Below are 26,266 nucleotides of genomic sequence, written 5' to 3'. Positions count from 1 at the left end.
CTCCACTATGGAGTATCTTGGGACTCTCGAGTCGTCTCATGAGCCACTGTACAGGTCGAAAGAACGGTGCAGCCGAAGGTGGTTTTATCCGGAAGACTTCGTCAGCGTGGCTTATAAGCACAAATTCCCACGAGCTCGATTTCCAGAGCTTTGAACCCAGGTAAGACTGTGCCAAAATGTCGTTTGATATCGAGCACGTCGTGAAGAACGCGACCAACATCGAGAAGTGGATGCTACTGTCTGGTCAGCCGAAGTCCTTCGCGCCCAAGACACAAGTTGACGTTAGCAGGATCCGACTTTTGGCATACAGCAGCACTTGAACGATTCGATGTACCACGCGTCCGATGCAGCGACGGCCCCAATGGCATCCGCGGTACACGCTTCTTCGGCGGAGTCTCGGCAGCATGTATTCCATGCGGCACAGCTTTAGGCGCAACATGGGACAAAGAACTGCTCTTCAAGGCTGGCAAGCTACTGGGGGATGAATGTATCTCTAAGGGCGCCCACTGCTGGTTGGGACCCACCATCAACATTCAGCGCTCACCAATGGGAGGCCGTGGCTTCGAAAGCTACTCCGAAGACCCTCACCTATCTGGTCACCTCGCGGCGAGCATCGTCAAGGGATGTGAAAGCACCGGCGTCCAAGCGACACCAAAGCATTTTGTTTGCAATGACCAGGAACACGAGCGGAGAGCTGTCAACACAATCATTCCTGAACGAGCACTGCGAGAAGTTTACCTCCGACCGTTTCAAATTCTTGCTCGGGATGCGCGGCCTGGCGTTCTGATGACTTCATACAACAAGATCAACGGTCTTCACGTTGCACACGATCCTCGAATCCTTACCGGTATTGTACGAGAAGAATGGGGCTGGGATCCACTGATCATGAGTGACTGGCATGGAACATACTCAACGACTGAAGCTGTGAACGCTGGCATGGACCTTGAAATGCCCGGACCTCCAAAGATGCGTGGGCGACTGGGCGACTTTGTTCAAAGCTCACGTCTCATCAAACAGTCTGTCCTCGACCAAAGAGCGAGACGGGTGCTGGAATTCGTCAAGCGTGGGGCGAAGATTGATATCAAAGAAGGGCCCCGAGATCTACCGGAAGATCGAAAATTGAACCGTGAGATCTGTGGGAAGAGTATTGTGCTGCTGAAGAACGACGACGGTCTCCTTCCGCTCCCCAAGAACGCTAAAAAGGTCGCCCTACTCGGATCGCATATGAAACTTCCAGTCATATCTGGTGGCGGCAGTGCTGTGTTGCAGCCTTACTACACCGTGACTCTCTCAGAAGCGTTGACCGAACGCTATGCTGCTGCTGGTGTTGAAGTGACGCATGAAGTCGGTGTGCCAGCGTACAAGATGCTTCCCCTGCTTAGCAAGCTCATCCAGCGACCCGACCGCTCTCATATTGGAGGTATCATGCGCTTCTACAATTCACCCGTTGGAACCCCGGATCGAAAATGGGTCGCTGAAGAGCACTTTCAGACTGCATATTGCCAGTTGATGGATTACAAGCACCCTCAACTGAACTTTGATCTCTTCTTCATCACTGCCGAAGCAATCTTTACACCGGACGAGTCAGGCCTTTGGGATTTTGGTCTGTCTGTTTACGGCACGGCAAACGTCTATCTGGATGGCGAGCTGATAATTGATGAATCAACAGAGAAACAAAATGCTGGAGGCGCGTTCTTCGGCAAAGGCACACCGGAAAAGAAGGGCTCAAGACACCTCAAGGGTGGCAAAGAGTACAAAATCATCATTGAGTTCGGTAGCTCCGCCACTTCGACTAGCCCGCAGATTGGAGTGACTACATTCGGTGGAGGTGGATTCAGACTGGGCGCAGCGAGGAGAGTCAACACAAGCGTCTCTATCCAACGAGCCTGCGATCTGGCAAAGGAAGCCGACTACGCTGTCATGTGCACCGGATTGACCGAAGAATGGGAGTGCGAAGGATCCGATCGAGTGTCGTTCTCGCTTCCTCCGGGCGTCGACGAGCTCATCTCGAAAGTCCTGGAAGCACAACCGAAGACTGTACTCGTGACGCAGTCTGGAACTCCGTTCGGTATGCCGTGGATCAGCAAGGCCAAATCCGTTGTGCACGCTTGGTATGGAGGAAACGAAGCTGGCAACGGTATTGCGGATGTGCTGTTTGGAGACGTCAATCCCAGCGCCAAGTTGCCTCTGAGCTGGCCAGCTAGCCTCAAGGACAATCCCGCATACCTCAATTGGGGCAGCACACAAGGTAGGGTAATGTATGGAGAAGACGTCTTCGTCGGATACAAGTTCTACGATGAGATGGAGAGACCACCGCTGTTCTCCTTTGGGTAAGCATCTTGCTACGTTCTGATGGCATTGCTGACAGCATACAGGCATGGACTATCGTATACTACATTCTCAATCAAGCCAAAAGCAGTGTTGAAGGATGCTGTGATGGTGGAAGTACACAACTCTGGCAAGATCGATGGCACGGAAACGATCCAAGTCTATATCCACGCGAAGACCAGTGCTATTCGTCGACCTCTAAGAGAACTTCACGGGTTTGCCAAAGTTCTTCTCAAGGCAGGTGAGACGAAGACAATCGAGGTCAGCATCGACAAATACGCAGCCAGTCTCTGGGACGAAGCGGAGGAGCAGTGGATGCGCGAGAAAGGTGAATACGAAGTACTGGTCGGGCCGACAAGCAGAGAAGGTGACATGGTATCTGCTGGCTCTTTTGAGGTAGAGGAGACATCCTGGTGGCTCGGCCTGTGAACCATAGCAGCCCAAAAAGTCGGTCCTCGAAGCCACCAGCCGTCCGTCAACCAATCATGTGAGACTTCTAAAATGTGGGTACTTAACGTCCTCAGTCCATGCTGCAAACGACTCGATCAAGGCTCGAGGACCTTGTCCAGACTCGGTTCAGCTCTGGCCACCCTTCAAATACCTGTTGCAGCTCTCAATCAAATATGATGCTCGACAGCTCTCCACCAAGGTATCCCGTTAGCTGACCACGATGTTCACTGATGTCTTGATCATCGGAGCAGGTCCTTGTGGACTTGCTGTTGCAGCTCGACTTTCGGAATCTACCCCTTCGGCACTCTTCACCGACGATGAGCATGCGCGCTACTGGAAACGGTTCAAGATGACGACACTCCAAAGCGAAGCCGCCAGAAAGCGAAAGCACTGCAATTCGAGCATTTTCGACAGTGGCTACGAAATCGACGAGAACTCCGTCAAACGATCCAACAGGCCTTCGATGGCTGTGCTAGATGCTTCGTCGGATGAATGGCTTGGAGCATGGAAGTCGCGTTTTCAAAGGCTCAACATCAAGCACTTGCGGAGCCCACTCTTCTTCCACCCAGATCCTCGAGACAGGGATGGACTGCTAGCGTATGCGCATGAGCAAGGTCGAGAATCAGAACTTGTCGAGATTCCAAACATCGCGGGCAAAGAGTACAGCAAGCATGCCCAGAAGAAGCAACGAAACCGTCAGCACAAGGTCGAACGACATTTGAGGGTGGACGGACGAGACCGGATTGACTACTACACGCCAAGCACAGCACTCTTCGAAGACTACTGCGATAGTATTGTGGAGCGATATGGACTGCATGGTCTTGTTCACAAAGCCTCAGTGCGCAACATCTCTTACGATGACGTTGGAGGTCCTAGCAGCAGTCGGATGTTTTGTGTCGATACCGACAAAGGCATGTACATGGCGAAGATCGTCATAGTCGCCACAGGCCCAGCATCTGCTCCTTGCCTGCCCGAAGATCACCGTCTTGAGCTAACGGCTACTTCTCACTCGGCAGCCTCTCACATCTTCAGCCCCAACGGGCTCGAGTTGCCAGCTTCACTGGCTGATAAGCTCAAGTCTCGCCAAGCTACATACGTCGTCATTGTCGGTGGAGGCCTCACATCGGCTCAAGTTGCGGTAGAGCTCATCTCCAGCGACGTCACCCACGTCTGGCTCCTGCTTCGAGGCAAATACAAACTCAAACACTTCGATGTCGACCTGGAATGGGTATCCAAGGTTCGTAATCAACGAATGGCAGAGTTCTGGTCGGCAGACACCGATAGCGAGCGCGCCGAGATGTTCAAGCAAGCTCGTAATGGAGGAAGCATTACGCCAGCTTTTGACCGTGAGCTGCAGAAGCTTGTGCGAGCTGGGAAACTGTCAATAAGCCCGCATACGACAATCGACAACGGCAGCTATTACTGCGGTGGCTGGAATCTCACTACGAGTTCCCATCTAAATTTACCTCCGATTGATCACGTCTTCTATGCTACAGGCGTCAGGCCTGACTTCACGAACATCGCATTCCTCGACGAACTACGGAGTGGCTACCCGATATCCGCTATTGGCGGGCATCCGGTCATCGGCGATGACCTCATGTATGAAGAAGATCTGCCACTATTCTTCACCGGCGCACTAGCCGCCCTGAGGCTGGGCCCTGGTGCTGCAAACTTGGCTGGTGCACGGCAGGGGGCGGAGAGGATCGCTTGGAAGGTTGAGGAGCTCCTTGGTCGACAAAGCTCGCCCAGCAAGCAGAGCACGAAACCACCGGACCGGATTTACGACGAGCTCAGCCGTGACAGAAGTGAATTCACTGGCGGATGGACCAATCAGTTCGATGCGCTCCAACTCGCATTATAACCGATCTATCCCGCGCGTTACCATACCAGCAGCCGGCGGCCAATATCTACTATTTTTCAACGCCGGCTTTCTCCAGCGCTTCGTCGAGCTTCTTCTCCAGCTGAACTCCCACCAAAACATCCAACAGTTTCACAAGCTTGGCTCTATCACCATCAAGCTGCTCCGCCAGCTTTTCCACCCCCTGTCCATCATCCATCAAGCCGAACTGCACCGCCGTGTCTAACGCCCTCTGATCCGCGTAGGGGAAGACATCGTCCCAATCCTCCTGCACTCTCCGCATGAAGATGCCCGTCCCCGTCGGCCCAATCCCCTTGACCTTTGACAGCACCTCCTCCACCTTCTTCTGCGCATCCCCCACCTCCAGCCCCTCCAACTGCTTCTTCAACCCCTTCAACTCCTCTACTCCCTCCTCCCCACCATTCACCTCCTGCACCCCTTCCACCAAATCCCCCAACTGCGCGGCCGTCTTCTCCTTATGCTGCGTCCTTGCCTCCCACATGACCTTCCTCCTCCCCTCAAACCCGGCCTCATCCAGATCCCGCACGGTCCGCAGCCCAAACGGTGCGTTCAGCAGCGTGTTGATCGTCCGCATCCCGAGCCGGTGCGACAGCGGCTTGCTGAGGATCAGCGCCGCCACCAGGTTCTGGAAAGGCGTCAAGTGCGAGTCCGGGTACGTGAGGAGTAACTCGTGCTTCTGCTCGTCGTGATCATCGTCATTGTCCTCAGCTTCAGCGTGCTTCCCAGCATCCTCCGGCGGCGGCTCCTTACGCCGCACTGTGTCGTCCCAGTCAATCTCGCCGTGGCCCTCCGGGAGGGTGGGGAATGCGAGGGCGAAAGCGTCGTCGCTCAAGAGCCATTGGAGTGTGGGGTTGATGGTCTTTCTGGTTTTCTTGCTGTCGGGCTCGGCTTCTTCGGCCTCTTCGGCGGGATCTTCCTCCTTGATGGAGTCGTCAGCCTTGCGCTTGGAGCCGGGCTCGGGCTCGTCGCCTGCGCTGGCTTTCTTGTTGGCTCTTTTGGGTGGCATTTGGGCCTATGTACTGTCTCTTACTGATCTCGCCTCTGCTGCCTGTATTTGGGAATAGGACTGTTTCTCTGGGTGTAGGATCAGCTGGGGAGAAGTTCATGCACGGTTGGCAAACGTCATGATGTCACCATAGATACGTCGAATCTAGACCGCAAGTAGACTTTCAAGAGATCTACGCTTCGACGTACCTGAAAAGTAAGCTGCAGCGCGAGCTCAGTGATGTAAATTTGAAGCCACTTTAAAAGAGATTCTGTTGTTCGTCGCCCTCAGATCGACTTCGCCAAGACTTGTAGTGTGAGTGCCGTCGCGACTTGCCACGCCCAACGCCGTTCTCTATTCAACGAGCAGTTTATCAACGGCAAGGCTGATTTGCGGAGTGGACACAAATGCACATCGGCTATATGTGTCTGACTCCTTCACTCTTTACGAACGAATCCATAAATGCATGGCCCTAAGGTCCGAAGGGCTTTTGCAGTCGAGAGCCTGTGCTAAACACATGGCATGATACTTTCCCCTACGCCTCTGCAAGTCTTCATGAGTACCCATCTCCGCAATCTTGCCGTCTTCGATGACGAAAATGACATCTGCATGTCGGATGGTACTCAGCCGATGGACGATGGCGATGGTCGTCCTGCTCGAGACGGCTTGGTTGAGCGCTTCCTGCACGATCCTTTCGTTCTGTGTATCCAGCGCAGAGGTTGCCTCATCGAGCAGAAGCAGTCGGGGTTTCCGAATAAGTGCCCTGGCTACCGCGAGACGTTGTCGCTGACCTCCAGAGAACTGGATCCCCTTGGCTCCACAAGGCGTGTCTAGGCCTTCGGGCAACGACGATACGAATTCCTGCACGTTGGCCTGCCGACAAGCTTCGTCCAGTTCTGCCTCCGAAGGCTCATAGTTGAGGCTGATGGCGATATGATCACGCACAGAGCCGAGATACAACGGTGGTCCTTACTGGACCAAAGACATGTGTCGACGGTTTAAGATTGGAGGCATGCGCGCAACATCATCTCCGTCCAAAGTAATGCGACCGGACGCTGGATCATAGAAGCGTTCCACTAGAGAGATGATCGTGCTCTTGCCGCATCCCGATGGTCCAACGAATGCCACGTACGAGCCTGGCTGGACTGTCATGGACACACCCAATAGCACCTTCGAGGCAGGCCATTGGCTGTGACTGAACTCTACTTTGCTGAAATCGATTGAGGTATCATCTCCTGACGGTCCCTGGTCTCGGTTTTCGACAGTCTTGCGGATATTGGGCTGGATTGTCCGCAACCATAACATCTACTTCGCGCCATACCTTGCCTTGGTAAACGAGGTCGTCCATTGTAACAGCTATGCAGCGGCCTGACCACCGAAGACGAGTGCTGTGAAAACTACGAAGAACTGGGTTACAGTATACTCCCCGTTGGCGATTAGACGGCAGCCATACCAGAAACCCAGGGCCAAAACGAGGAAGTCTGACGACTGGGAAAAGCTGTAAGGGATGAGGGTTACCATCTGATAGAAAGACTTGTTAGTGGTGATTCAGTGGTGGAGATGCAAGGGGCTTACCAGATTCCGAGTGACCATTGCTACAATGCCATCCAATGTTTCGCCGTACTCATGTAGGATAGGTTGTTCAAGTGTAGTGTGAGCATGTTGACGATCCTGATCGCACCAATAGCTTCAGATGCCAAACTTGCACTCCTGGTGAACTGCTTTTCCGTTGCAGCCTCTAGCGTCATGTCCAGCCGTACGCGGAGAAAATCTGCACAATCGTCGTGGGAAGACCTTTAATTGCTGGAGCGCTTCGTTGCGCTCCTGCAGCGGGCAGTGCGCGTCTCGGGGGGGCATCGAGAAGTTCCATCAGCTGTGCTCCATCTTTGTCAGTGTTGCTCGGGCGTACGTGTGAGCTAAGGCGCGCCAGCAGTCTACGGACGATATATCGCGCTGCACAGGCTCCAACACTGCCTTGTGCATTCCGGAGCCGGTGACTGGGGAGTTTGACCAACATCTCGCCGCGCTGAGCTTCCTGGGCTCTCGGTCCCCGACCCTGAACAGCGAGAATAGCACGTATTTGGGCTACGAATTAGGGGGTAATGCCCTCAATCAGCAAAAGCAGCCAGCCGTCACACCTGGTTTGATGGGTTGGTATTCAGGCCATGTCTCGCTGTACGGTCTATTGGAGCAGGACCTGGACGGGATCGCGTCTGGATATTTTGGCGACGACGCTACTGTTGACTCGAGCTTCACCTAAACACAGGCTGCTGCGAACGAAGCCCCGGAAGATTTAGACCTGATGGATGGCTTATATCCTGCTCCTGCGACCGGTTCGACCATGCGACCATCACCTTCTAGCTTTCTCTGTGCACGAGAAGGGGCGAAGCCATGCTTGCGAACGACCCAACCCTTGCCCTACAGGTCCCTGTTGAACGTTGGCGGCGACTGCCACGGCTTCTCGCGCAGTTTCGGACCCACCCACTTCAACGCCATGAACGGCACGAACAGGGCGATGTTGATTAGGGCGAAGATGAGCCAGGCGTATTGAAAGCCTATCTCCTCGCCCAGTGGGATTCTATATCACCGTCAGCTTGCATCACACAACTCCGTACTGGGGGCGACCAACGCATAGAACGAAACGATCATGCCGAATGTCGATCGGAAGAGGTTGAGGAGGCTGCTGATCTCCGCGGACTGCGGCTTGTAGCACTGTATTTTGTCTCTGGTCAGCGATTCAACGTCTCCTGGTACATGCGCTCGTCCCAAACTCACGTCTGTGGTATATGCATAGGTCACCGTTGTCGCAGCCTGCAGGCCCAAATTCGCAATGCCCATTCCGAAAGCGCTGCCCACCCAGTGTACCGTCTTGTGGTGGCTGAGACACACGCCTTCGATAATCAGACCGATCGGTACGAACAGGCCAAACCACAACGCATCCAGCCTGGCTTCGGGGAGTTTCACACCATCGTGCTTCTTCGCGTACCGGACCACCATCCAGTCAATGAGCCAGCCTGCGTTGGCTTCGCCGATCAGACAGCCGATGAGGAGTGGAATGCTCAACATCAACCCCGTCTGGGAAGTCGTGAAACCGTAAAACTCGCGGAAGAGCTGCGAACCTGTGGCAGCGAAAATGATGGAGCCCCTGAAAACATGAGTTAACTTGCGTTGGGGACGAGGGCGTGTTTCTGCCCAAGAAGAACGTACCATGCAAAACTCGTCATGTAGTATGCCCCTGGTATTGTCACGGTCAGATACTTGAGCATATAGATATTCCGCCAAAAGTCCTTCAACTTCAGCCTTCGCTGCGGCAGCGTGGCGCGGAACGTGATGAGCTCCCAGTACGAGTGCGGCTTGTGCGTCACGCTGGACGTGCTGCGGCTGTAGAGCGTCTCGGGTAGGCAGAAGAGCGTCACGACGAACGTCCCTAGCTGGATGAACCCGGGAATACGGTAGCACCATTCCCAACCCATGTACTGCGCCAGAAACCCGCCCATGAGCGGCGCCACGTGCGGACCATTGGTGAGGAAGAAGGTAAAGATTCCGGTGTAGAAACCTCGCTCGTGCATGAAGTACAAGTCACAGACGGTGGCGGCGCCGATGGCAGGCGGAGTGCCGCCGAAGATGCCGTTGAAGGCACGGGTGGCGAGCAGGCCGGACCATGTGGTGCTGTAGCTGGCGGCGATGTTAGTGGCGGCAGCAACTAAATTGGCAACCAGGTACACCGGGCGGCGGCCATAGTGGTTGGCGAAGGGGATGATGAGGAGGGGTCCCACGCCCGCGAAGCAGATGTACATGGTAAGTGAATACGAGGCTTGGACGGGCGTGATCTCGAAGGCGCGGCCGATGACGACGAAGGCTGGGTTGGCGACAGCGGCGGCCATAGGGCCTAGGAAGGCGAGCCAGCTGACTTGGAGCACCACAGCGAGTTTCAGCATGGGTGACCAGTTCAGTGGGTCGTCCTTATTGTCGGATGGCTGAGGCAAGAGGGGGAAGCCGTGCTTGTCGAGCTTGGGCGCGGGCGTTTCGACATGTTCGCCGATGCCCTTCTCGTCAGTGCGCTGCTCGTCAGAGTCCTGCCTAGATGGTGGGAGGCCTTCAGTGAATCTTGCTTGTGACTTTGTTCGCTCCATGATGCAGGATATGACTTTACCTGGGACGCTCAGGGGAAAAAGATCGAATGTGGCGATGTTGAGAGCAGTGCCCTCTCCTTTTGATGTCTCTCCAACTTTCAGCAGAAGCCGTCAAATGGAGGTCCCCAGCTACAGAATGACCCATCTAAGTAGGATTGAGCCATTCCCCCCACAAACTATTGTCCGGCCACTAAGCATCGCCGAAGCATCTCCAAGGCGGCGATCATCAGGATGTGGCTCGCGGCAGTTGAGGTCGTAAATTGATTGCGGGGAAGGGGGTCCTGCCGATCCTCGGGGATTTGGAGAGGCTTTGTCCAAAAAGCCGGCGGTACTTACAGAGCCACCCCATCTGAGGTATACCGACACCAGCTATCAGGCTCAGGGTCCTCATCCTCACTTGTCGTGGCCAAGTGGACCCATGATCAGCCGGCATCACGCAAACGGCGACATTGAAAACGTTACAAGATACTTTCCTTGTGCCAAGGAATCAAGCAAAGTCTGCAGGCTTTTTGGGGCAGTGAGGAACCAGCCGATGTCGTGCACAAGTAGGCCTTTATTGGAGCTGGGCTCACGCTTGCGCTTGGCCTCGGGGAGCTCCGTAAGTACGATGATACTCGTAAAACACTTTGCGCGGGGTTGCGTTTTGACTGAGCAGACATTGCCTCCTGAATGACTAGCTATGGAGGGCGCTCCTCCTGCGGGCGAAAGGGCCACCGAGGAAGATATCGCGGAAGATGACATGCTCGGAATGACCTGACCAAAGCATCACAGTGACTGGGATGGTCCGCGAGCTGCTCTTAGAAGAAGAAGGCATTCTGCCTGACCTCAAACAGGACAATGTTCGGGGCAAAATTTGACCGTTCATTACTTTTGCTATTCCTACCTGATAAACTCGCGTACAGAACCATACAACCATCAAGCAATCCCAATAGCTCCATACCATGCTAATTCCACGCTGGCCTGTGTTGATGCTGCTTCACTAAGGCTGTGGTCAGGCTACACGTGCTGCCAGTGGACGCTGACTGCACCGCCAGGTCACACTGGCAGCAGACCTATCTCCCTTGCCGAAATATCGACAACAGGTTCTTTGGCGATGGTAAGACTGTCGAGGACCTTGTTGATCAAGTCTTGGCCAACAGTGGGTTGTTCCGGTACAGTCACCAGAGGATTGTGATCCTCTAGACCTAGCGCTGGTGTCAAGATCTCAATCTCTTCTGGGGTAGACGGCTCTTCCAGCTCGGGTACAGACAATGGTGCTGCCTGGACAGGGCTGAGGCTGGACCAGGGTAGGGCGCTGGTAAAGTTGAAGACACGGGTGTGTTGCAGCTCTTGCAGGATGCTGAGATCTACGTGCTCCTGGGCCATGCAGATGACGGCGCAGTCGAAGTGAGAATCGACGTACGCTGAGGTCCACTCGGTAGTATGGTCGAGCTTTGGAACATACTCGAGGCTCTCGGCATTGACAAGTGGATCAACAAACTCAACATAGACATCATATGTGCCGAGCAGGTGGCGAATGAGATCGATACCTGGAGCATTGCTCAGCACCGATTGACCCTTCTTGAAAGAGACACCGACGACGAGAATCCGGGGCCGGGAAGAAGTTCCTTGGCTAGTTGCTGATAACTCGGCCATGATTCTGTCACCAAGATTTGCTGGTCGTGCGCGCATCTTCTCGGTGGCCATCTCGAGGAAGGGCCAGGAACTGTTAGAGAGTAGGTAGTATGGGTTGACAGGGATGCAGTGTCCGCCCACCCCGATACCGGGAGTATAAGGCTGGTAGCCAAACGGCTTGGTGCCAGCAGCTTTGCAGACCTCTAGGGGGTCAATGCCAAAACTGTGGCAGGCATCGGCCATCTCGTTGGCGTATGCGATGGACACCATGCGCTGGCAGTTCTCATATAGTTTGGTGAGCTCAGCCACCTCCAGGCTTGAGACAGGCTCCAATCGCTGGAAGACTCTTGAATATAGCGAACAGACGCTAGTGAGCGAGCGATCGTCGATGCCAGAGACAACTTTGGGAATAGAATCGTACTCGACATTAGTTCGCCCTGGGTCAACACGCTGCCATAGGTTAGCTTGGTGTAAAGCGAAGGTTTGAACATTCTTACCTCAGGCGACATGCCAACTTTCAGATCCTTTTCGTGGTGGCGGTCACCAAACAAAGACCTAGTCATGCCAACGGCCACCGAGCTTTCAATGACGATCGTAGCACCATATTGAGCATTGCAAAGCACGTTGTCCACAGCAGAGCGTAGGATACGGGTGTCGATTGTGCCATCGCTGTAGACTCCAGTCGGAACTGAGATCAAGATATGTGTGGCCAGGGCAAGGTCGGACCCAAGCCGTGTGGTCATGAGTTGATATTTAGTCTTATTCTTCGCGACTTGCTCGAGGCGAACCGGGTCCACATCGAAGGCGATGACGGGATAGTGCTTCGAGAAGCCTTGGACTAGGTGCTCACCAACATAGCCGACGCCAACGACGGCCACGATGGGAGAAGTGCTAGTAGGAGTGGACGTCATAGCTTGTTGCTGACTAGAGACTGAGAGAGGGGTTGCGGCTGATATAACCAAAAGTTGCTTGACGGTCTTGGATGCTTCTAGTAGTTCCACTGTGCTGAGAAGTGAGCGATGTTGATCACTTCCGTGTCAGAAAGATGCATGTTTATATACATAGTCCGGTCCCAGGTGCAGCTGATGAATGAAAATGTAGACGGGGCTAGCCCGTAGTCTCGCCCTGTATGATGGGCTGAAGGACACCACATTCCATTGCGCCTGTGGAGTTCGGGGGAAGGCGTCCCCAATGAAGACTTCCAGCTTGATCGCGACATAGGTAGGATGGTGTATAGAGGTTGTGTGCTGGGGACGCCACAGTCCCGGGACCTGTCGCGAAAGTCGATCGTCCCTGGAGTATGGGTGCCCGGTATAGGTGGTCCGGATTCAGGTGAGGCTAGGAAATGAGGATAGAGACCGGCCCAGCTGCTAGTCTCGACCGATACAGTGCTTTGAGGTACACCACCTTTGTTATACTTGTGGAGAATTCGATGAGAGAACTCTCTTACCGAGACCCCCAGCTTAACGGCGATATAGAGAAGACGATATCTTGAGGGTGTAGACCAAACTGCATCGAATTCAAGTCTTGTGGCGAGAGCAGGTCGTCCTTGGCAAAAGTGGGCAAAGTGGTTGCAATTTTGCATGAAGCCCTTTGCTAACTGTCTACGGGATAGCGTATAGCGTGTAAGCAGTTTGAGGTTGGCTAGTCCAGCACGAGTCAGATTTTCACGGTGGAGTTATCCGTGGAATGGCCCATCGTAAATCTTCGGCGCACGCCGATGCCGCAAGACGCGGGCATACTCCTGCCAACTAACGTGGAGTTACTAACGTTCACCAGCTAGAGCTGGTATGTCAGCCTCGACAGCACGATGTTGCGGTTGGGCCTGCTTCACCGAGGTTACCGATCTACACACCCCCTATTACGCGGACTTGTTACAATGGCATTACGTATTTTCCTGGTACTTCTTCGGCCATTGCTTGGTGAAGCGCATCCGATCGCTTACGTTCGGTTCGAGCTGAACGCCGAGTTAACCCCCGGGATGGTCGTCCGCTCGTACATCCTCACCCACTTGCTGGTACGACGTGTTTTACTGTCAACCAGTTATCGGAACTTGGCCCTTCGCCGGCTTCACGGTATTCCCATGGATGTTTAATGTCATTGCACCCGAACTTTTAGATTTGGAGTCATTCGGTCGAGGCTTAAGATGATTGTTGTTCTCAGGTGAGGCTTAGAGCCTGGAAGGGACTGAACTAGTCTGAGACATCAGGGCCCATGGACATATCAGCTACGACTTCGGCGTTCCGATACAAGCTATAATGAGATGAAGATGTCCATAGAAGAAAGAACAAGAAACTGATGGTTGCAATGAAATCGACGCCGACGAGGTCTGGAACAAGTCGCTTCTCAGATCCAAGAGAGGGATAACACATCCCTCTGGCCTGCTTCACCAAGATTTGCCCACGTACACACCACTCAGACTGCAGCCCTCCAGCCCTGCTACTGCTATACCTCTTAGCGGCTTCTAGCCAACAGACTCTGGCTGCTGTGGTTCGCCGAGCCAACATCTTGGGGGTCTAAGCGATTTATAGACTTTCTTGTCCTTCTGAAGACACTAGCCTCCAGGGTTCCCCGGCACCTGGAGTTAGCCTGGACCCGCAAAGTGTGGTCTTTACCCAGAATCGCATTGGCTGAGGGTGTACCAAATTAAATTTGCCGGACATTTTCACTAGGTTCTAGCTCAGACTTTTTCGGACCCGATGCTTGGCCAAGGGATGAGGCTCTCAACACTTCGTATAATGCATACAGATATATGTCGTAGCGTTTCGAGGATCTGCGAGCCGAGAGTGATGGGACACTTCCTTTGCCGGCTTCTTTGCCGTTCCACTGTGGCGTATGTCCTCAGCCGGGTTCAAGCTGCAGCCTCACCATGGTCTTGGCAAAGGGGAAGCGTAAAGAATGCCCGCCGGGATACCGGGCGAGTCTTGGCATTCTAGGTCTACCAACAGTTCGAGTGCCATCCTCGGACGTTCTTAGGGCTTCGTGGCAGATGAGTGACAGTATACTAGTTCAAATCTCGGAGCCCGAAGCTCTTCTGACCGATGCCACACCTTCAGGCAGAGAAGAGTGCCGTAGCCCTGAATGCGAGTCGCCCACAGGATATGATCTCCATCCCACTTGGAGCCGCATCAGCGATTCGCAGGGACGGACCACCAACTCGGACCCCATTACCGACATCCCCGAGCACCTCCGGATATGTTCGCCGTCCTATCGACAGTCTGGACTATAAATGCCGAGAGTCTAGAATTTTACGGGAAATTTTTTAATTGGTCGTCTGATTTTTATACTTTGTTTCGCTTATAGCCTTCCCCAACGTCTACCACACCGGGCTTCGGTTGCAAATTCCAGCCGTTGGGCCTGGTCGGCTCTCTCCACCTGGCTGAACAGAACATGATTCAGGTATCTAGACTGAGGCTCCATTCGATGACGTGCTTATGGTAACTGGGAAGTGGTGGGCAGGGTGGTCTGGATACTGCTCTCGAACAGCAAAGCCGCACTGAATGCCCATTCTGTGCACCACCAGCAGACATGCACGATGCTGAGGATGAATTTTGTTCAGCACTACCTGAGATCTGTGCTTGGCGGCTCCTGCGTCTCCATGTTCGACCATTTAGACCATCCATGCCTGCTCTGGGTACCTATTCCTTTACCAATCCACCATGGATCGCTGCTACTCCCATAATGGCCTCTATCAGGAAAACAATGTCATTACCACACCAACACCAGCTCATACACGACCATGGCGTACAGTTAACTGGGGGCCGGAGTCTGGGCCGACTTCACCAACAGAGTCGGAGCGCACTGTCGTCAATCCTCGCCCAAAACTCTCACCTCGTCGGTCCACTGGCTCAGCAACTGAAACTCGAAGAGAAAGAATCCACAGAGAGCTGTCCAAAATGAACATAGGAACGCAGCGAGGGATCTTCTGGACGATAGTATTTTTGCTCAACTCTGGTTGTCTCCTGGCAGCCTTGCTAGCCACCAACTCGCGATGGGTATTCACGTTTTTCCTCTTCGTCAAGAGCAAGGATTGTTTATCAGCAATGATCTCGCTTGTGGCAGTTTGCGGCCGGGCCGCGTACGATCGAATCTGGCCCAAACGGCAATCGGCTCCTCAATGGATCTTGAACCTGATTCCCGCATACTCGGAGACGGAAGAGGAGATTTTTTCATGCCTCGAGTCTATGGTCAACAATAAGACGGAGCCGCATAAACAAGTTTTCTGCATTATCCTTGACGGGCAGCCAAGAGACATGACGAGGTACTTGACGCGCACCATTACCACCTTTGACTGCCCGCATGTCTCTTTCAAGGGCAAACCAAATACTCTAGATGTTGTTGCCGGCTTCTACGGCAAGGCTCCAGTTCTCATCGTACAGAAACGGAAGAACATGGGCAAAAAGGACTCTCTGATCCTGTGCTTCGACCTCTTCAACTACGCACGGGCCTCGCTTCCCAAGTGCACACAGTTGATAAAGGACAGGCTGTACGATTCTGTTCTCCCTGAGCTTACCCACCAGCCCGATTTCGAAGGATTCGACATGATCTTCTGCACAGACGCGGACAGCGCCCTCAACGAAGGGGCTATCAAAAAGCTCGCCGATGCTATTTCACACGCTCCCAACGCGATTGCCTCATGTGGTATCGTGCTGGTCAAGAACCGCCAATACACCTTTTGGAAAATATTTCAGCATTATCAGTACGCATTTGGACAGATCGTGCGGCGGCGTGCCGAAAGTTTCTGGGGCCGAGTGACCTGCTTACCCGGATGCGTTACCATGATCGCTGTTCGTCCAGAATGTGGACCAGCGATTGAACACTACGCCAGGCCGGTCGAATGCATTCCAGTACTGCGACATCAGGTACAGTATCTCGGCACCGATCGCCGACTGACCTACTGCCTGCTTAAACAAGGGACCCACCTGAAAACGATCTTTGTCCAGGACGCGGTTAGCGAGACAGCTCCGCCAGAGTCTCTGAAACACTACCTGAGTCAACGCCGTCGATGGGGCTCTAACGCCTACTTCAACAACTACTTTTACCTGTTCGGACCAAATATGGCGCTTTGGACGCGATACGTGGCACTGGTCGAGCTCCTGCGGATGACTCTGGTCTACTACCGGGTGGCAAACACCGGTATGCTAATATACAACATCGTGCTAGAAGTCAAGGCAGGAACCTTTAGCGCGCTGGCACTTGCTGCGCTACTGGTCGTCAGTCAGTTTCCGACGGTGATGTTTGCTGGAAGCGTGACGATTTCCAAACATCTACGGCCGCATCTTCTGCAGTTCTTCCTTGGCTTCTTCGCCAACAAGTGCGCGGCCTTTCCTCTCTCGCTGGCGGTCTTCACCAATGTGGCAATGAATTTGGGCAGCCATTGTGAGTTTTACTTGCATCCAGTGCGAATAATACCATTCAGAAGCTAACATCTATTCTAGCCTGGGGCATGACAGGTCTGACACCAAAAGTAGCACGCCCAGCAGACAGTCCCGTCTAGACATCGCCATGTCGAAGCCAATATAGATGGTCTACTTTACCCTGTTGAATCACCCTCTGACTTCTCCGAAACTGGGGGTATCGATCTCTTCTGGTCAATTCCAGTAACCGAGCTTCGACCAGTCAGAGTCTGTCACTGCAATGACGATCGACTACAATATCACACTCTTGGCGTTCCGATGCACGCCCACTGTTTCTCCAGCGACCGAGACTAATGCACCACACTCCAAAAAGTTAGCGTTTAGCCAGCGACTCAGCCCAATCATGCGATCCCAATATTCCAGCACCAAAAGCGTTAAACAGCGACTTGAGTCATGTCCATACAGTCTCAATATTAGTTCATCTTCCTTCTCAGAATTTAGCTAGCGTGGTTATACTTCTTTTCTACTGCGCAGATATAGACTCAAAACATGACGCCTACCTATGGCTACTTCCGCACCACCACTTTCAGCACGTAGAGGTTTCTGGCAAGCATATGTATGGCGGCAGACCTAATGTTTTCCAGCACTAGACCCTTTTTACTGCCCAACGACGTATACAAATGTCGGCACATCGGGCAGTCAGTGTAATCTACACACAGCAATGCCGTAGGAACTGTCGTGGGAAAGACGTTGATATGGCTGTCACTCTTTTCAAGGCGCAGGTTTTCTTGGACTTTGCAGATAAGAACTAGTTTCAACGACCCCGGGGACATCTTGTGACTTCAAGATATCCCAGTTAGAGGCACGATTCGGACTCCGCCAGATCCGACCAATGGGCCTTTTCCTCGACTGACTCGGCTATACCTGAGCTGAGTTTATGTCGTATATCGCCATCCGGGATGGAAGTCACCCAGCTCCTCGAACGACTTCTCCATATCCGGATCGACCTCTCCTTTCTGCTCGAACTCCAGTCTTCTGGCCTCTCTCATCCTATTCTGCCTTGATACCAGATACCACAGTGTCATTGCCGACGTAATCCCCAGCACGTACAACCCCAGTGCGATGCCGTGACCGAGGAAGAAACGAGGAGGGCTCCGGTAAACCTGCGTGGCAATGATGCTGTACGTCTGGATCATGACCTGCGACGCCCACATGAACGTGGCTTTCTTCGTGTAGCCACCATGTACTGTCAACGTCCAGGCGATACCGATGACGAGCCCGGGGTAGGTGCCGATCGCAACCAGACAAGCTCCGACCAGGAGCACCACCTTGCCTGTAGCGGTGATGAGGATGATGAATCCAATCATGCCAACGGCAAAGCTGCAGATACACACAAGAGCTTTGCGGCCCAGACGGTCGGACAGCCATGAAATGAAGATCATGCTGATCAAGGCGCAGGCGTAGGGGATGATAGAGATGAGTTGCGAATGCAAGCGATCGAAACCGAATTGGTTCACAAATGTCGGGAGGAAGACGTTGAATGCCCCGATACCGATGCCGACTGGAGCAAGGAGGAGGGCTCCCAGGTACAGTTTTGGGTCTTTGAAGGCCATGACCACTTGGTGTTTCTGGAAGCCGGCATGGCTTGTATTTTGGCCTATATCATCAGCAAGTGCATATGCGGATGTCTCGGGACTCACTCATTCTCAGACGCTGCATGATGAGTGCACGTTCTTGTTCATGAGGAAACAGGAATGACCCTTTGGCGGCGACAGTCTCTGGCAATCCTGGTAGAAGGGCTAGCACAATGAAACCAAAGCCAATGGTGGCTGCGCCTTCGATGATGAAGAGCCATCTCCATGAAGGAATGTCGTGAGCTCCCTCCAGACCTGTTCCAACTCCGTAAGCAAGCAGGCCGGAGAAGGCGCCAGCAACAGGCGTCATTGAGTAGACGGCAGCTGCGTTCGTTAGCAGGATTCCGAGGGCGACCGTTGAACTTGCCTGTTCGCAGCGAAAGCTCGTTCTGCATGTAATAAAGTGACACGTAGAGGTACGCGTTGTTGACGAATGCTTCGCCCAAGCCGATAAGCACACGCAGCACCATGATGCCCGCATAGCCGGACACGGTGATGAGCGTGGAGAAAAGGCCAAAGGAAATCAATGCCGTTGCGAAGACATATCGTGGTTGGATGTACCGCAGGGCCATGCCGGCAGGAAGCTCGATAAGCATGTATCCGAGGAAGAACATCATCACGCAATTGAGGTACTGCTGTTCAGATAGCTTCAGGTCGTGCGCCATGCCCAGCAGGCGAGCATTGCCGATGTTTCCTCGGTCCAGATAACCCATCATGATAGATAGAGCCAGCAATGGAAGTATGATCAGGTCTAGTTTGAGGACTAGCCGACGTTGAGCCTTCTTGTCGATGACTTCCCCCTCCACATTCTCTATCTCTGGCTTTTGTGGCTGCTCTACATGATCAGTGAGCTTCTTCTCGGGGTCAGCGTGCTGTACTTGAAGCGTCATCTTGGAACGTCTGAGGATCTGGCGGTCTTGAAAGTCGATGCTGCAGGACGATTGCATTTTTGCGGCCCATGTTATATCAGCCATAACCGGCAAACCTTGGCAGTCTGGGGGAAGTCCGATATTGAGCGCTTTCGCCGATCAGGCCCAAATGGTGCTGAGGTCCGGCATGGCACTCCCAGGAGCGGGAAACGTACTCGGAGCTGCGGCTGATTGAGGTGTCCACTCGAGAGACGCGAGATCCTGCATGGTCGGCCACGCAAACTCTGGAAACGACTCTTGTAGCCAGACCATATTCTGAAAGGTTTCTGGCGTCAGCTGCTCTTCCAATGTGTTATGATCTGAACACGTTAGTACTAAACAACCCAACGACAGCGAGTCCTACCTCTTTCCTCGTAGGGATTCGGCATGCCGGCAAACTCGGATCGCCACCACCAGTAGCAATCGTAAACTATGCTCATTGCTAGCCGGCTTCCACACCGGAGGGACAATGCATCAGTCGAACCGTCAGCCTTCTTGAAAATGTTTTTGCTTGTCCAAAGTTGTGTCATGATCTTTGGTAATCGGCCGATACTGTCATCTGTTTCGACGGCTGCCTTCTTGAAGATAGCCATGGCGGTGAAGTACGCCATCTTTCCTTGGGCCAAGTCAAGTCGGTCTCGCATATGGCATCGTGAGAGTTTCAGAAGGGTGAAGCCTGCTAGCGTGAGATATTTGAGTGCATTTGAGGGCGCGTCAACTGCCCAGGACTGTACACTGTCCAGATTGTCAAGGATGTCAATTGCACTGCAGGCCAACTCATGCATCTTGATGATTTTTGACTCTTGGAAAGAGCCCTTAGGGCCCAACAAATGAAACGCCACGATCTGTAATTCTGCACAGATGAGGTAGTATCGTTCGATCTCACCAGGACATTCCGGTTCCAACTCTGCTAACGACAGAGACGCGGCATCTATGATCGGGTTGAGTACAGCCGCACGGTGTGGCATGGCTTTGGATAAGGCGTATCTCTCGAGCTCTAGAATTGACTCAGTGAGTATCCGACTGAGAGTTTTCTGGAATCGCAAGGCTGGCGGTAGGGCGTATATTGACTGGGCTTGATGAGATTCATGGTCGTAATTGTCTGGAATGTACATTGGAGGCACGCCGTCGGTACAACTGATCCTCTGACAGACTACGATGCACAGCACCCACAGACGAGCGCGAAGATACATCATGGCACGGTCGTTCTGTAGCTTGATGCGGGAGAAGTCTTGGCCGACGCCAAAGATATGGAGGCCGACACTCAGCGCATGCTGTACTAACATGCCGGAAAGGATATGGGTAATATCCTTACTCAGCGAATTGTAAGGCAATGGCCATGCGCAGTGTAGCACGAAAGCTTGGATAGTATGCAAAGACTTCTCGCGGGAGAATGCTGCATGCTTGGTGGAATTGATGAGTTGAGGAGCCAACTGCGATAGTAAGGTCGGGTCCCGGATGTACCTCCTAGAACCGATTGTCGTGATAGTCCAGAAGAGATACTGCGACTGACTGTAGCAGTCATTGGGACTGATCTCACCTTCAATGGCTGGACATTGAGGCCAGTAGCGAGTGAAGAAGATCCTGAAGCAGTCATTGATAGCCAAAGCACTGACTTCGACGTCGCCAAAGACCCGCGGTAAGGTCGACCAGCTCGTGCTGTCTTGGGTGGGTACGCTAGAGATCTCTCGTGTGGGCTGTTGCTGGAAGGCTTCGGTGCTAGCTGAATGAACCCTTTGCTCCATAGGAGAAGCGATGGCTTGGTCGGAGTTGGATGAGACACGGACATGGCTAGGCGGTTGACCAGGACTAGGATGAGTCGGGCTTTGCAGCTGGTCCTTCAGCGATGCCAGCTCTGCCTGCAACTCGGATTTGCTAGGTAGGTATCAGCCTTGCCGACGCAATCAGCGACATGACATACGTCTTCCGTTTGGAGCGCACGAAGTTGGACGTGATGACGCATTTCAGCCCTCTGCGACGGCATCGGGAACAGCCTGTCGACGAGCTCTGTCCTGCATCACATCGCAGCTATCACAGTGAGTTACATGGTCAGTGAATGAGGTTCAATCATGGACTGACCTTCTGCTGCCGACACTCGGTGCACGCCTTGACCCTAGAGCTTCTCAGATGAGGTGGATCAACGTCCATGCTGGCGGCAACAGTGCTGACCAAGTCCGATCACCGCTTCGATGAAAGCCGAACACGGAGATGGCGAGGAGACGAAACGTTTTAAGCTGCGAGCGACATCGCGGAGAGGTCATAAGGGCCAAGCTTCCGGGGCATCACGGGCATTGCCTGTGAATGCGGGGAACGACCGGGCCCTATACTTTTACCTACTTCCGTAGTCCTCCCTCTTCGAGATGAAGAGTTCCGACCTGGGGCGCAGAAGGTTTCCATCATCATCGCCCATGCTTAACTCCGATGGCAGCTCCAGCAGTAGGTCGGCGTGCAGGACCTTTCGCTGCGACTTGAGGTTGGGCACAAAGGAGGCGGACTGGGGGTATCAAATTGAGAGGCCAGGGCACAAGAGCTTAACTACGTAATATCGACTTACTTCCTACTGCTCAGTAAGTGCATCAAATGCGCCACATCAAGCGAGTCAATCTCATCCACCAGGTTCATGATCTTCGTCGCCTTCGCTTCGCCATAGACAGGTTCCGACAAACTCATGTACTTCTTCTTGATGTCTCCCCACATGATCGGCGCCTGTTTCTCGCCTTTGGGATAGAGACACGTATCTTGATCCACAGAACCATCCTCGTATTCGACTCTAACCCAGCTCCCCAAGCCGCTCAGGGCATCATCAGCCTCGACAGTAATCTTGTCCGACAATTCGCGGACGGTAGAGTCCTCGATGTGGTCGTAGGCACTCCAACCGAGCGTGTCGCCATGGAGATACGCCAGGGCAGTCTGGTAGTACGAGCTGAACTGCGCGTCGACTACCGTCTGAGGGTGGATCTTGTTCTCCTGGCGAACTCCCACGATAGGCACGCATTGCTTTGTCAGCCCGACCGCCAGGGTCTTCACCTTACGTCCGCGGGCTCTCTGTCGAAGCGTAGCGGCCATCTCGATCTGGCCATGTGTCATTCGACAGGCTGGGAAAGGCTTTATGGCCGTCTCCAGGAACTCCCATTTCTTTCCAAGGCTTTGTAGGTCTAGCAGTGCCGGCTTTGCGCCCTTTGCATACGACTTCAGTAGGCCGTACTTGCCCTCTATTGGCTTCGCCGCTCCAACGACGCCGGCCTCTGCAAGATCAATACAGAGCAGTGCATCTGATGCAGCGAACCCAGGGTGAAGGCGCTTGTTCCAGCTTCCATTCTCAAGGTACTGCATGGATCCAGATGCCCTGGACAGAGCAAGCCCGAAAGCATTCTCAATGGTCGATTGATTTAGCCCTCGGAGTCTCCCAATCGCCGCAGCAGCACCAAAGATGCCTGTCGTTGAGGTGTTGTGAAAGCCCCGTGCGTAGCCTCCCATCCCGATCGCCTTCGACAGCCGACAAACAGTCTCGTAGCCAACGGCCAACGCAGTGAGGAAGTCCTCGGTCTTCAGCTCTTGAATGTGCGTCTGAGACAGAACAGCGGAGATGACTGTTACGCCTGGGTGAAGAGCACCTGGCATGTAGGTGTCGTCAAAGTCTAGTGAGTGGGCGAAGGCAGCGTTGTACAGTGCAGCAGTTGAAGGTGCAAACGATGATCCCAGGCCGTAGATGGTGCTGAGCCCGGTCTGACCGGTAGCCGTCTTCTTGAGCTGGCTGAGGAAGGCAGGCGTTGAGTCTGCCGATACTGTTGCTGCGCATCCAACACCGATGTAGTCCAGGAGAAGTTCCTTGAGCTTCTGAACCACATTTGGCGTAAGTAAGTCTGCAGTGAAGGATGATGCAAAGGTCGCAATAGCTGCCGTTGCACCTTCACCAGCCGTGTTGGCAGTACTGCTGCCGCCGTTGGTATGAATTCCATTCGTCTGTGGCTTGTCCGCCGTCATTCCCTCTGTGTAGACCCCCTTGATATCTTCTGGCACATCAAGCTCGCCCTTAAAGATTCGTCGGGCAGTTCTGATGAAGGACAGAGTCTCGAAACCTGGCACCACGCTGTCCGCCTGTGGTTGAACCTTTACAGCTGCTGGCATGAAACCACATGGGTGCTGGATGTTCAGCACATTCTCGGCTTCGGCGCCAGGCTTCAGCAGCTGATTGACGATAGTGCCCTTGATGCGGCTACATGCTGCGTGGCAGACTGAGCCCGTTCCCGCCATTGCAGTATGGCATTTGTTGTCCAGGAAAAGCCTTGACTGAACATGACATTGTGAGCTGGTGGCTCTGGAGACCAATGCGACCATAGGAAGAAAGGATACTTGATCGATGGTCTCCCAGCTCGAGCAGAGGCCAACATTCTGTGCCGCTCTTCCTCTGAGTTCTCTAATGCGGTCCAGGAGACCGGTGTCCTTGTCTAGTACACCGGGCTCTTCGTCGCCGTTGATACCCATGTCCGAAGCTCGAGCGAAGACCACGATATTGGCCGCATCGCAGATTGTACACTCGATGCCCTTTCCAGCAACGGTCGTGGTGTCGATGACATTGCCCGTAGGTAGCGCGCCTCTATTGCATGCGCCACCAATCGTATCTTTACAGTCAATCAAGATCGGTGCTCCTGTCCCAGGGCACCCTTCAATACTAAAGTCTCCCGCTGTAACCACGTTACCAGCTGCATCGATGGGCACATGCTCCTCCATCACCTTCTGTGTCCCAGTCACGTAAAAGCGAACAAGTTGCGCTGTCAGGCCTTTCTCAGGACTAACACCAGGCCTAAACTCCTTGACGAGTTTCTCGGTAATGGCAAAAGGGCCGACGGCAGAGCTGATGTTGCCGCAGTTGCCACCGTAGCCGATCTGGTCGTCTTTGACAGAGATCTGAGCAAATGTGTAGTCGACATCGACATCTGGCCGCGTCGAAGGTCGGATGATGGCGATTTTAGAGGTGACGATGTGCGTGCCGCCCATTCCATCTATCTGCATCGGGTCTGGCGAGCCCATGATGCGTTGTAAGGTACGATCTCGTGCTGGTCCGGGGGAAGGGATATCCTTCTCGTGCAGGAACAGAGCTTTGCTCGTCCCGCCCCGGTAGTACTTCACTGGTATCGTAGCCATGGTATGTGGATGCAAGTGGGAGTGTTTCAGTCGCAAGGCGGTCTTGCAGCCTTCTGGAGAAAAGCATCTGGCACTCTGCCTATATATCCAGTACGGTTGGAGGAATGCCAGATGTTGCCTCAAGTATCATCGCTAGGGCTTGCCGGTCTCGACGATCTCCATTCGCAGTGAGAACTGTGCTGTGGTTTGGATGATATCAAGACCATTGATTCGAGATGTTGTCGAACAACAGCCCCACTCAGGTAAGCGAGCGTCTGGGGGGTATTTGCGTGGAGAAAGGTTCCGTTGTAACCGAAGCCGGTGGATTGGGCTGCGGAACTCCGATAGCAGCCCAAACTCCGATGACATGCAGGGTGCAGGAACTGATGGCAGCATCGTGACACGTGGGTGACCATTGACACTTCCAGCAGTGGTACTCCGGACTCTTCTGCTGGCCCTCGCTTCGCCCTTGCGATGCGGGTCAAAGCCTGGGGCTTACCAAAATCCAGGGAGGAGAGGGATTGGTTACAGGGTCGGACTCCAATCGATCATACGCTGAGAGTAAATCTGCAATTGGGAAATAACCAGGCCTGCATTCTATATGCAACGTTCAAACACTTCCGTACGCTGACCCTCCAGCTTTCGCATCGAAGTCAATACACCTCTGCAACCCTACAAGGTCAAACAGCCTCTTGACACCCCCTTTAACATCAGCCTCGTCCACCTTCTTGTCTCCAGTTTCATACAGCTCTTTGTAGGCATCCCCCACACTCTGTATGACGGCACTCATCGCCATACCAGGATAGATCATAAGCCTGTAGCCAATCTTCCTCGCCTCTTCTGTGGACACCTGGGGAGTAACGCCACCAGGAACCATATTGAGCAGCACCGGCGTGCCTTTCAGCATCTCACACGCTTGCTTCATCTGCTCGATACTCGTCACGCCCTCAAGAAACGCCACATCTGCACCAAGCTCCACGCTCTTCCTCAAACGCTCCATGGCCTCTTCAAATCCAAACTTCTGCAGCGCATCCGTCCTCGCAATGATCACCACATCACCTCCCGTCACGGCCCGCTCCTCATCCCTCGCCATGACCGCCGCCTTGATCCTCGCAGAATATTCATCCCTCTCCACTAGCTCCTTCCCCATCAAATGCCCACACCGCTTCGCCAAGACCTGATCCTCCAGATGCACGCCCGCAACCCCCGCCGTGATATACGCTTTGACCGTCCTCGCGACCATGTTGGGCCCACCATAGCCCGTATCCGCGTCCGCGATCACCGGCACCGTGCGGTCCAGCGCCGCGATCATAGACGCGTTGCCAAGCATGTCGCTCATGGTCGCGAGGCCCAGATCTGGCATGCCGAGGCGCGATGCCGCCGTGCCGGCGCCGGTCATATAGATGCATTTGAAGCCTTGTGCGATCGCGAGGCGCGCGGTCAGGCCGTCGTAGACGCCCGGGCAGACGAGGATCTGGGTGTCATCGGCGAGAAGGGTGCGGAGACGCGAGGCGCCGGATTGGGGCCTGTGGCCGCTGATGCCGTTGGTATTGTCCATTGTTGTGAAGATGTACTAGTAGTCCGAAGATTTTGGTCCGTCACGTGGAGCGGAGGAGAGTCTCTATACCTGTTGTGTTGCGGCTGTCAATGTATAGCCCTAGGAGCAGGTAAATCCTTAGCAATATACCCGCAAGATGACAAGGGCTCAGACTACACTGAAGAACATCTTACATAGACAGAGCGACACCGGCACCGCTACCGCACATATCTCCAACAGGTTATCATGATTACGCTCAGATGATTCCAAGGCCGTGTCACCCGTTCAGGCAATCACCGATGCACGTCGAGCGTCCA

At 53.8% G+C, this 26,266-nt stretch overlaps 11 protein-coding genes across 11 annotated transcripts; 4 read left to right on the top strand and 7 right to left on the bottom strand.

Annotated features, from left to right (window-relative positions):
• Positions 1 to 176: 176 nt before the first annotated feature.
• On the top strand, positions 177 to 2,757 carry HMPREF1541_06187 (uncharacterized protein; the record flags this gene model as incomplete). The annotated part of the gene is made up of 3 exons (XM_008720523.1): positions 177 to 243; positions 290 to 2,330; positions 2,376 to 2,757. The coding sequence occupies 3 exons, from the start codon at positions 177 to 179 to the stop codon at positions 2,755 to 2,757; spliced, it is 2,490 nt and encodes an 829-aa protein (XP_008718745.1).
• Positions 2,758 to 2,998: 241 nt separating this feature from the next.
• HMPREF1541_06186 (uncharacterized protein) lies at positions 2,999 to 4,639 on the top strand (the record flags this gene model as incomplete). The annotated part of the gene is made up of 1 exon (XM_008720522.1): positions 2,999 to 4,639. One exon carries the CDS (start codon positions 2,999 to 3,001, stop codon positions 4,637 to 4,639), a length of 1,641 nt encoding a protein of 546 aa, XP_008718744.1.
• A 49-nt stretch (positions 4,640 to 4,688) lies between these two features.
• Positions 4,689 to 6,990, bottom strand: HMPREF1541_06185 (uncharacterized protein; the record flags this gene model as incomplete). Its single annotated transcript, XM_008720521.1, has 4 exons — positions 4,689 to 5,626; positions 6,182 to 6,564; positions 6,616 to 6,923; positions 6,964 to 6,990. 4 exons carry the CDS (start codon positions 6,988 to 6,990, stop codon positions 4,689 to 4,691), a joined length of 1,656 nt encoding a protein of 551 aa, XP_008718743.1.
• Positions 6,991 to 7,444: 454 nt separating this feature from the next.
• Positions 7,445 to 7,639, top strand: HMPREF1541_06184 (uncharacterized protein; the record flags this gene model as incomplete). Its single annotated transcript, XM_008720520.1, has 1 exon — positions 7,445 to 7,639. A coding segment is annotated over one exon (195 nt), but the record flags the coding sequence as incomplete, so codon positions are not given.
• Positions 7,640 to 8,060: 421 nt separating this feature from the next.
• HMPREF1541_06183 (uncharacterized protein) lies at positions 8,061 to 9,775 on the bottom strand (the record flags this gene model as incomplete). The annotated part of the gene is made up of 4 exons (XM_008720519.1): positions 8,061 to 8,220; positions 8,272 to 8,354; positions 8,418 to 8,787; positions 8,850 to 9,775. 4 exons carry the CDS (start codon positions 9,773 to 9,775, stop codon positions 8,061 to 8,063), a joined length of 1,539 nt encoding a protein of 512 aa, XP_008718741.1.
• A 1,035-nt stretch (positions 9,776 to 10,810) lies between these two features.
• Positions 10,811 to 12,300, bottom strand: HMPREF1541_06182 (uncharacterized protein; the record flags this gene model as incomplete). Its single annotated transcript, XM_008720518.1, has 2 exons — positions 10,811 to 11,839; positions 11,887 to 12,300. 2 exons carry the CDS (start codon positions 12,298 to 12,300, stop codon positions 10,811 to 10,813), a joined length of 1,443 nt encoding a protein of 480 aa, XP_008718740.1.
• Positions 12,301 to 15,432: 3,132 nt separating this feature from the next.
• On the top strand, positions 15,433 to 16,886 carry HMPREF1541_06181 (uncharacterized protein; the record flags this gene model as incomplete). The annotated part of the gene is made up of 2 exons (XM_008720517.1): positions 15,433 to 16,768; positions 16,828 to 16,886. 2 exons carry the CDS (start codon positions 15,433 to 15,435, stop codon positions 16,884 to 16,886), a joined length of 1,395 nt encoding a protein of 464 aa, XP_008718739.1.
• Positions 16,887 to 17,681: 795 nt separating this feature from the next.
• Positions 17,682 to 19,270, bottom strand: HMPREF1541_06180 (uncharacterized protein; the record flags this gene model as incomplete). The annotated part of the gene is made up of 3 exons (XM_008720516.1): positions 17,682 to 18,403; positions 18,447 to 18,704; positions 18,736 to 19,270. 3 exons carry the CDS (start codon positions 19,268 to 19,270, stop codon positions 17,682 to 17,684), a joined length of 1,515 nt encoding a protein of 504 aa, XP_008718738.1.
• Positions 19,271 to 19,408: 138 nt separating this feature from the next.
• HMPREF1541_06179 (uncharacterized protein) lies at positions 19,409 to 21,436 on the bottom strand (the record flags this gene model as incomplete). Its single annotated transcript, XM_008720515.1, has 4 exons — positions 19,409 to 19,608; positions 19,653 to 21,163; positions 21,210 to 21,316; positions 21,368 to 21,436. The coding sequence occupies 4 exons, from the start codon at positions 21,434 to 21,436 to the stop codon at positions 19,409 to 19,411; spliced, it is 1,887 nt and encodes a 628-aa protein (XP_008718737.1).
• Positions 21,437 to 21,838: 402 nt separating this feature from the next.
• Positions 21,839 to 24,433, bottom strand: HMPREF1541_06178 (uncharacterized protein; the record flags this gene model as incomplete). Its single annotated transcript, XM_008720514.1, has 1 exon — positions 21,839 to 24,433. The coding sequence occupies one exon, from the start codon at positions 24,431 to 24,433 to the stop codon at positions 21,839 to 21,841; it is 2,595 nt and encodes an 864-aa protein (XP_008718736.1).
• A 589-nt stretch (positions 24,434 to 25,022) lies between these two features.
• Positions 25,023 to 25,970, bottom strand: HMPREF1541_06177 (uncharacterized protein; the record flags this gene model as incomplete). The annotated part of the gene is made up of 1 exon (XM_008720513.1): positions 25,023 to 25,970. One exon carries the CDS (start codon positions 25,968 to 25,970, stop codon positions 25,023 to 25,025), a length of 948 nt encoding a protein of 315 aa, XP_008718735.1.
• Positions 25,971 to 26,266: the final 296 nt, after the last annotated feature.

The sequence above is a fragment of the Cyphellophora europaea genome, assembly GCF_000365145.1.
Source record: "Cyphellophora europaea CBS 101466 unplaced genomic scaffold supercont1.5, whole genome shotgun sequence".
Lineage (NCBI taxonomy): Eukaryota > Fungi > Ascomycota > Eurotiomycetes > Chaetothyriales > Cyphellophoraceae > Cyphellophora > Cyphellophora europaea.
Note: the sequence above shows the minus strand (reverse complement) of the source record. Positions and strands in the feature narration are given on the sequence as shown.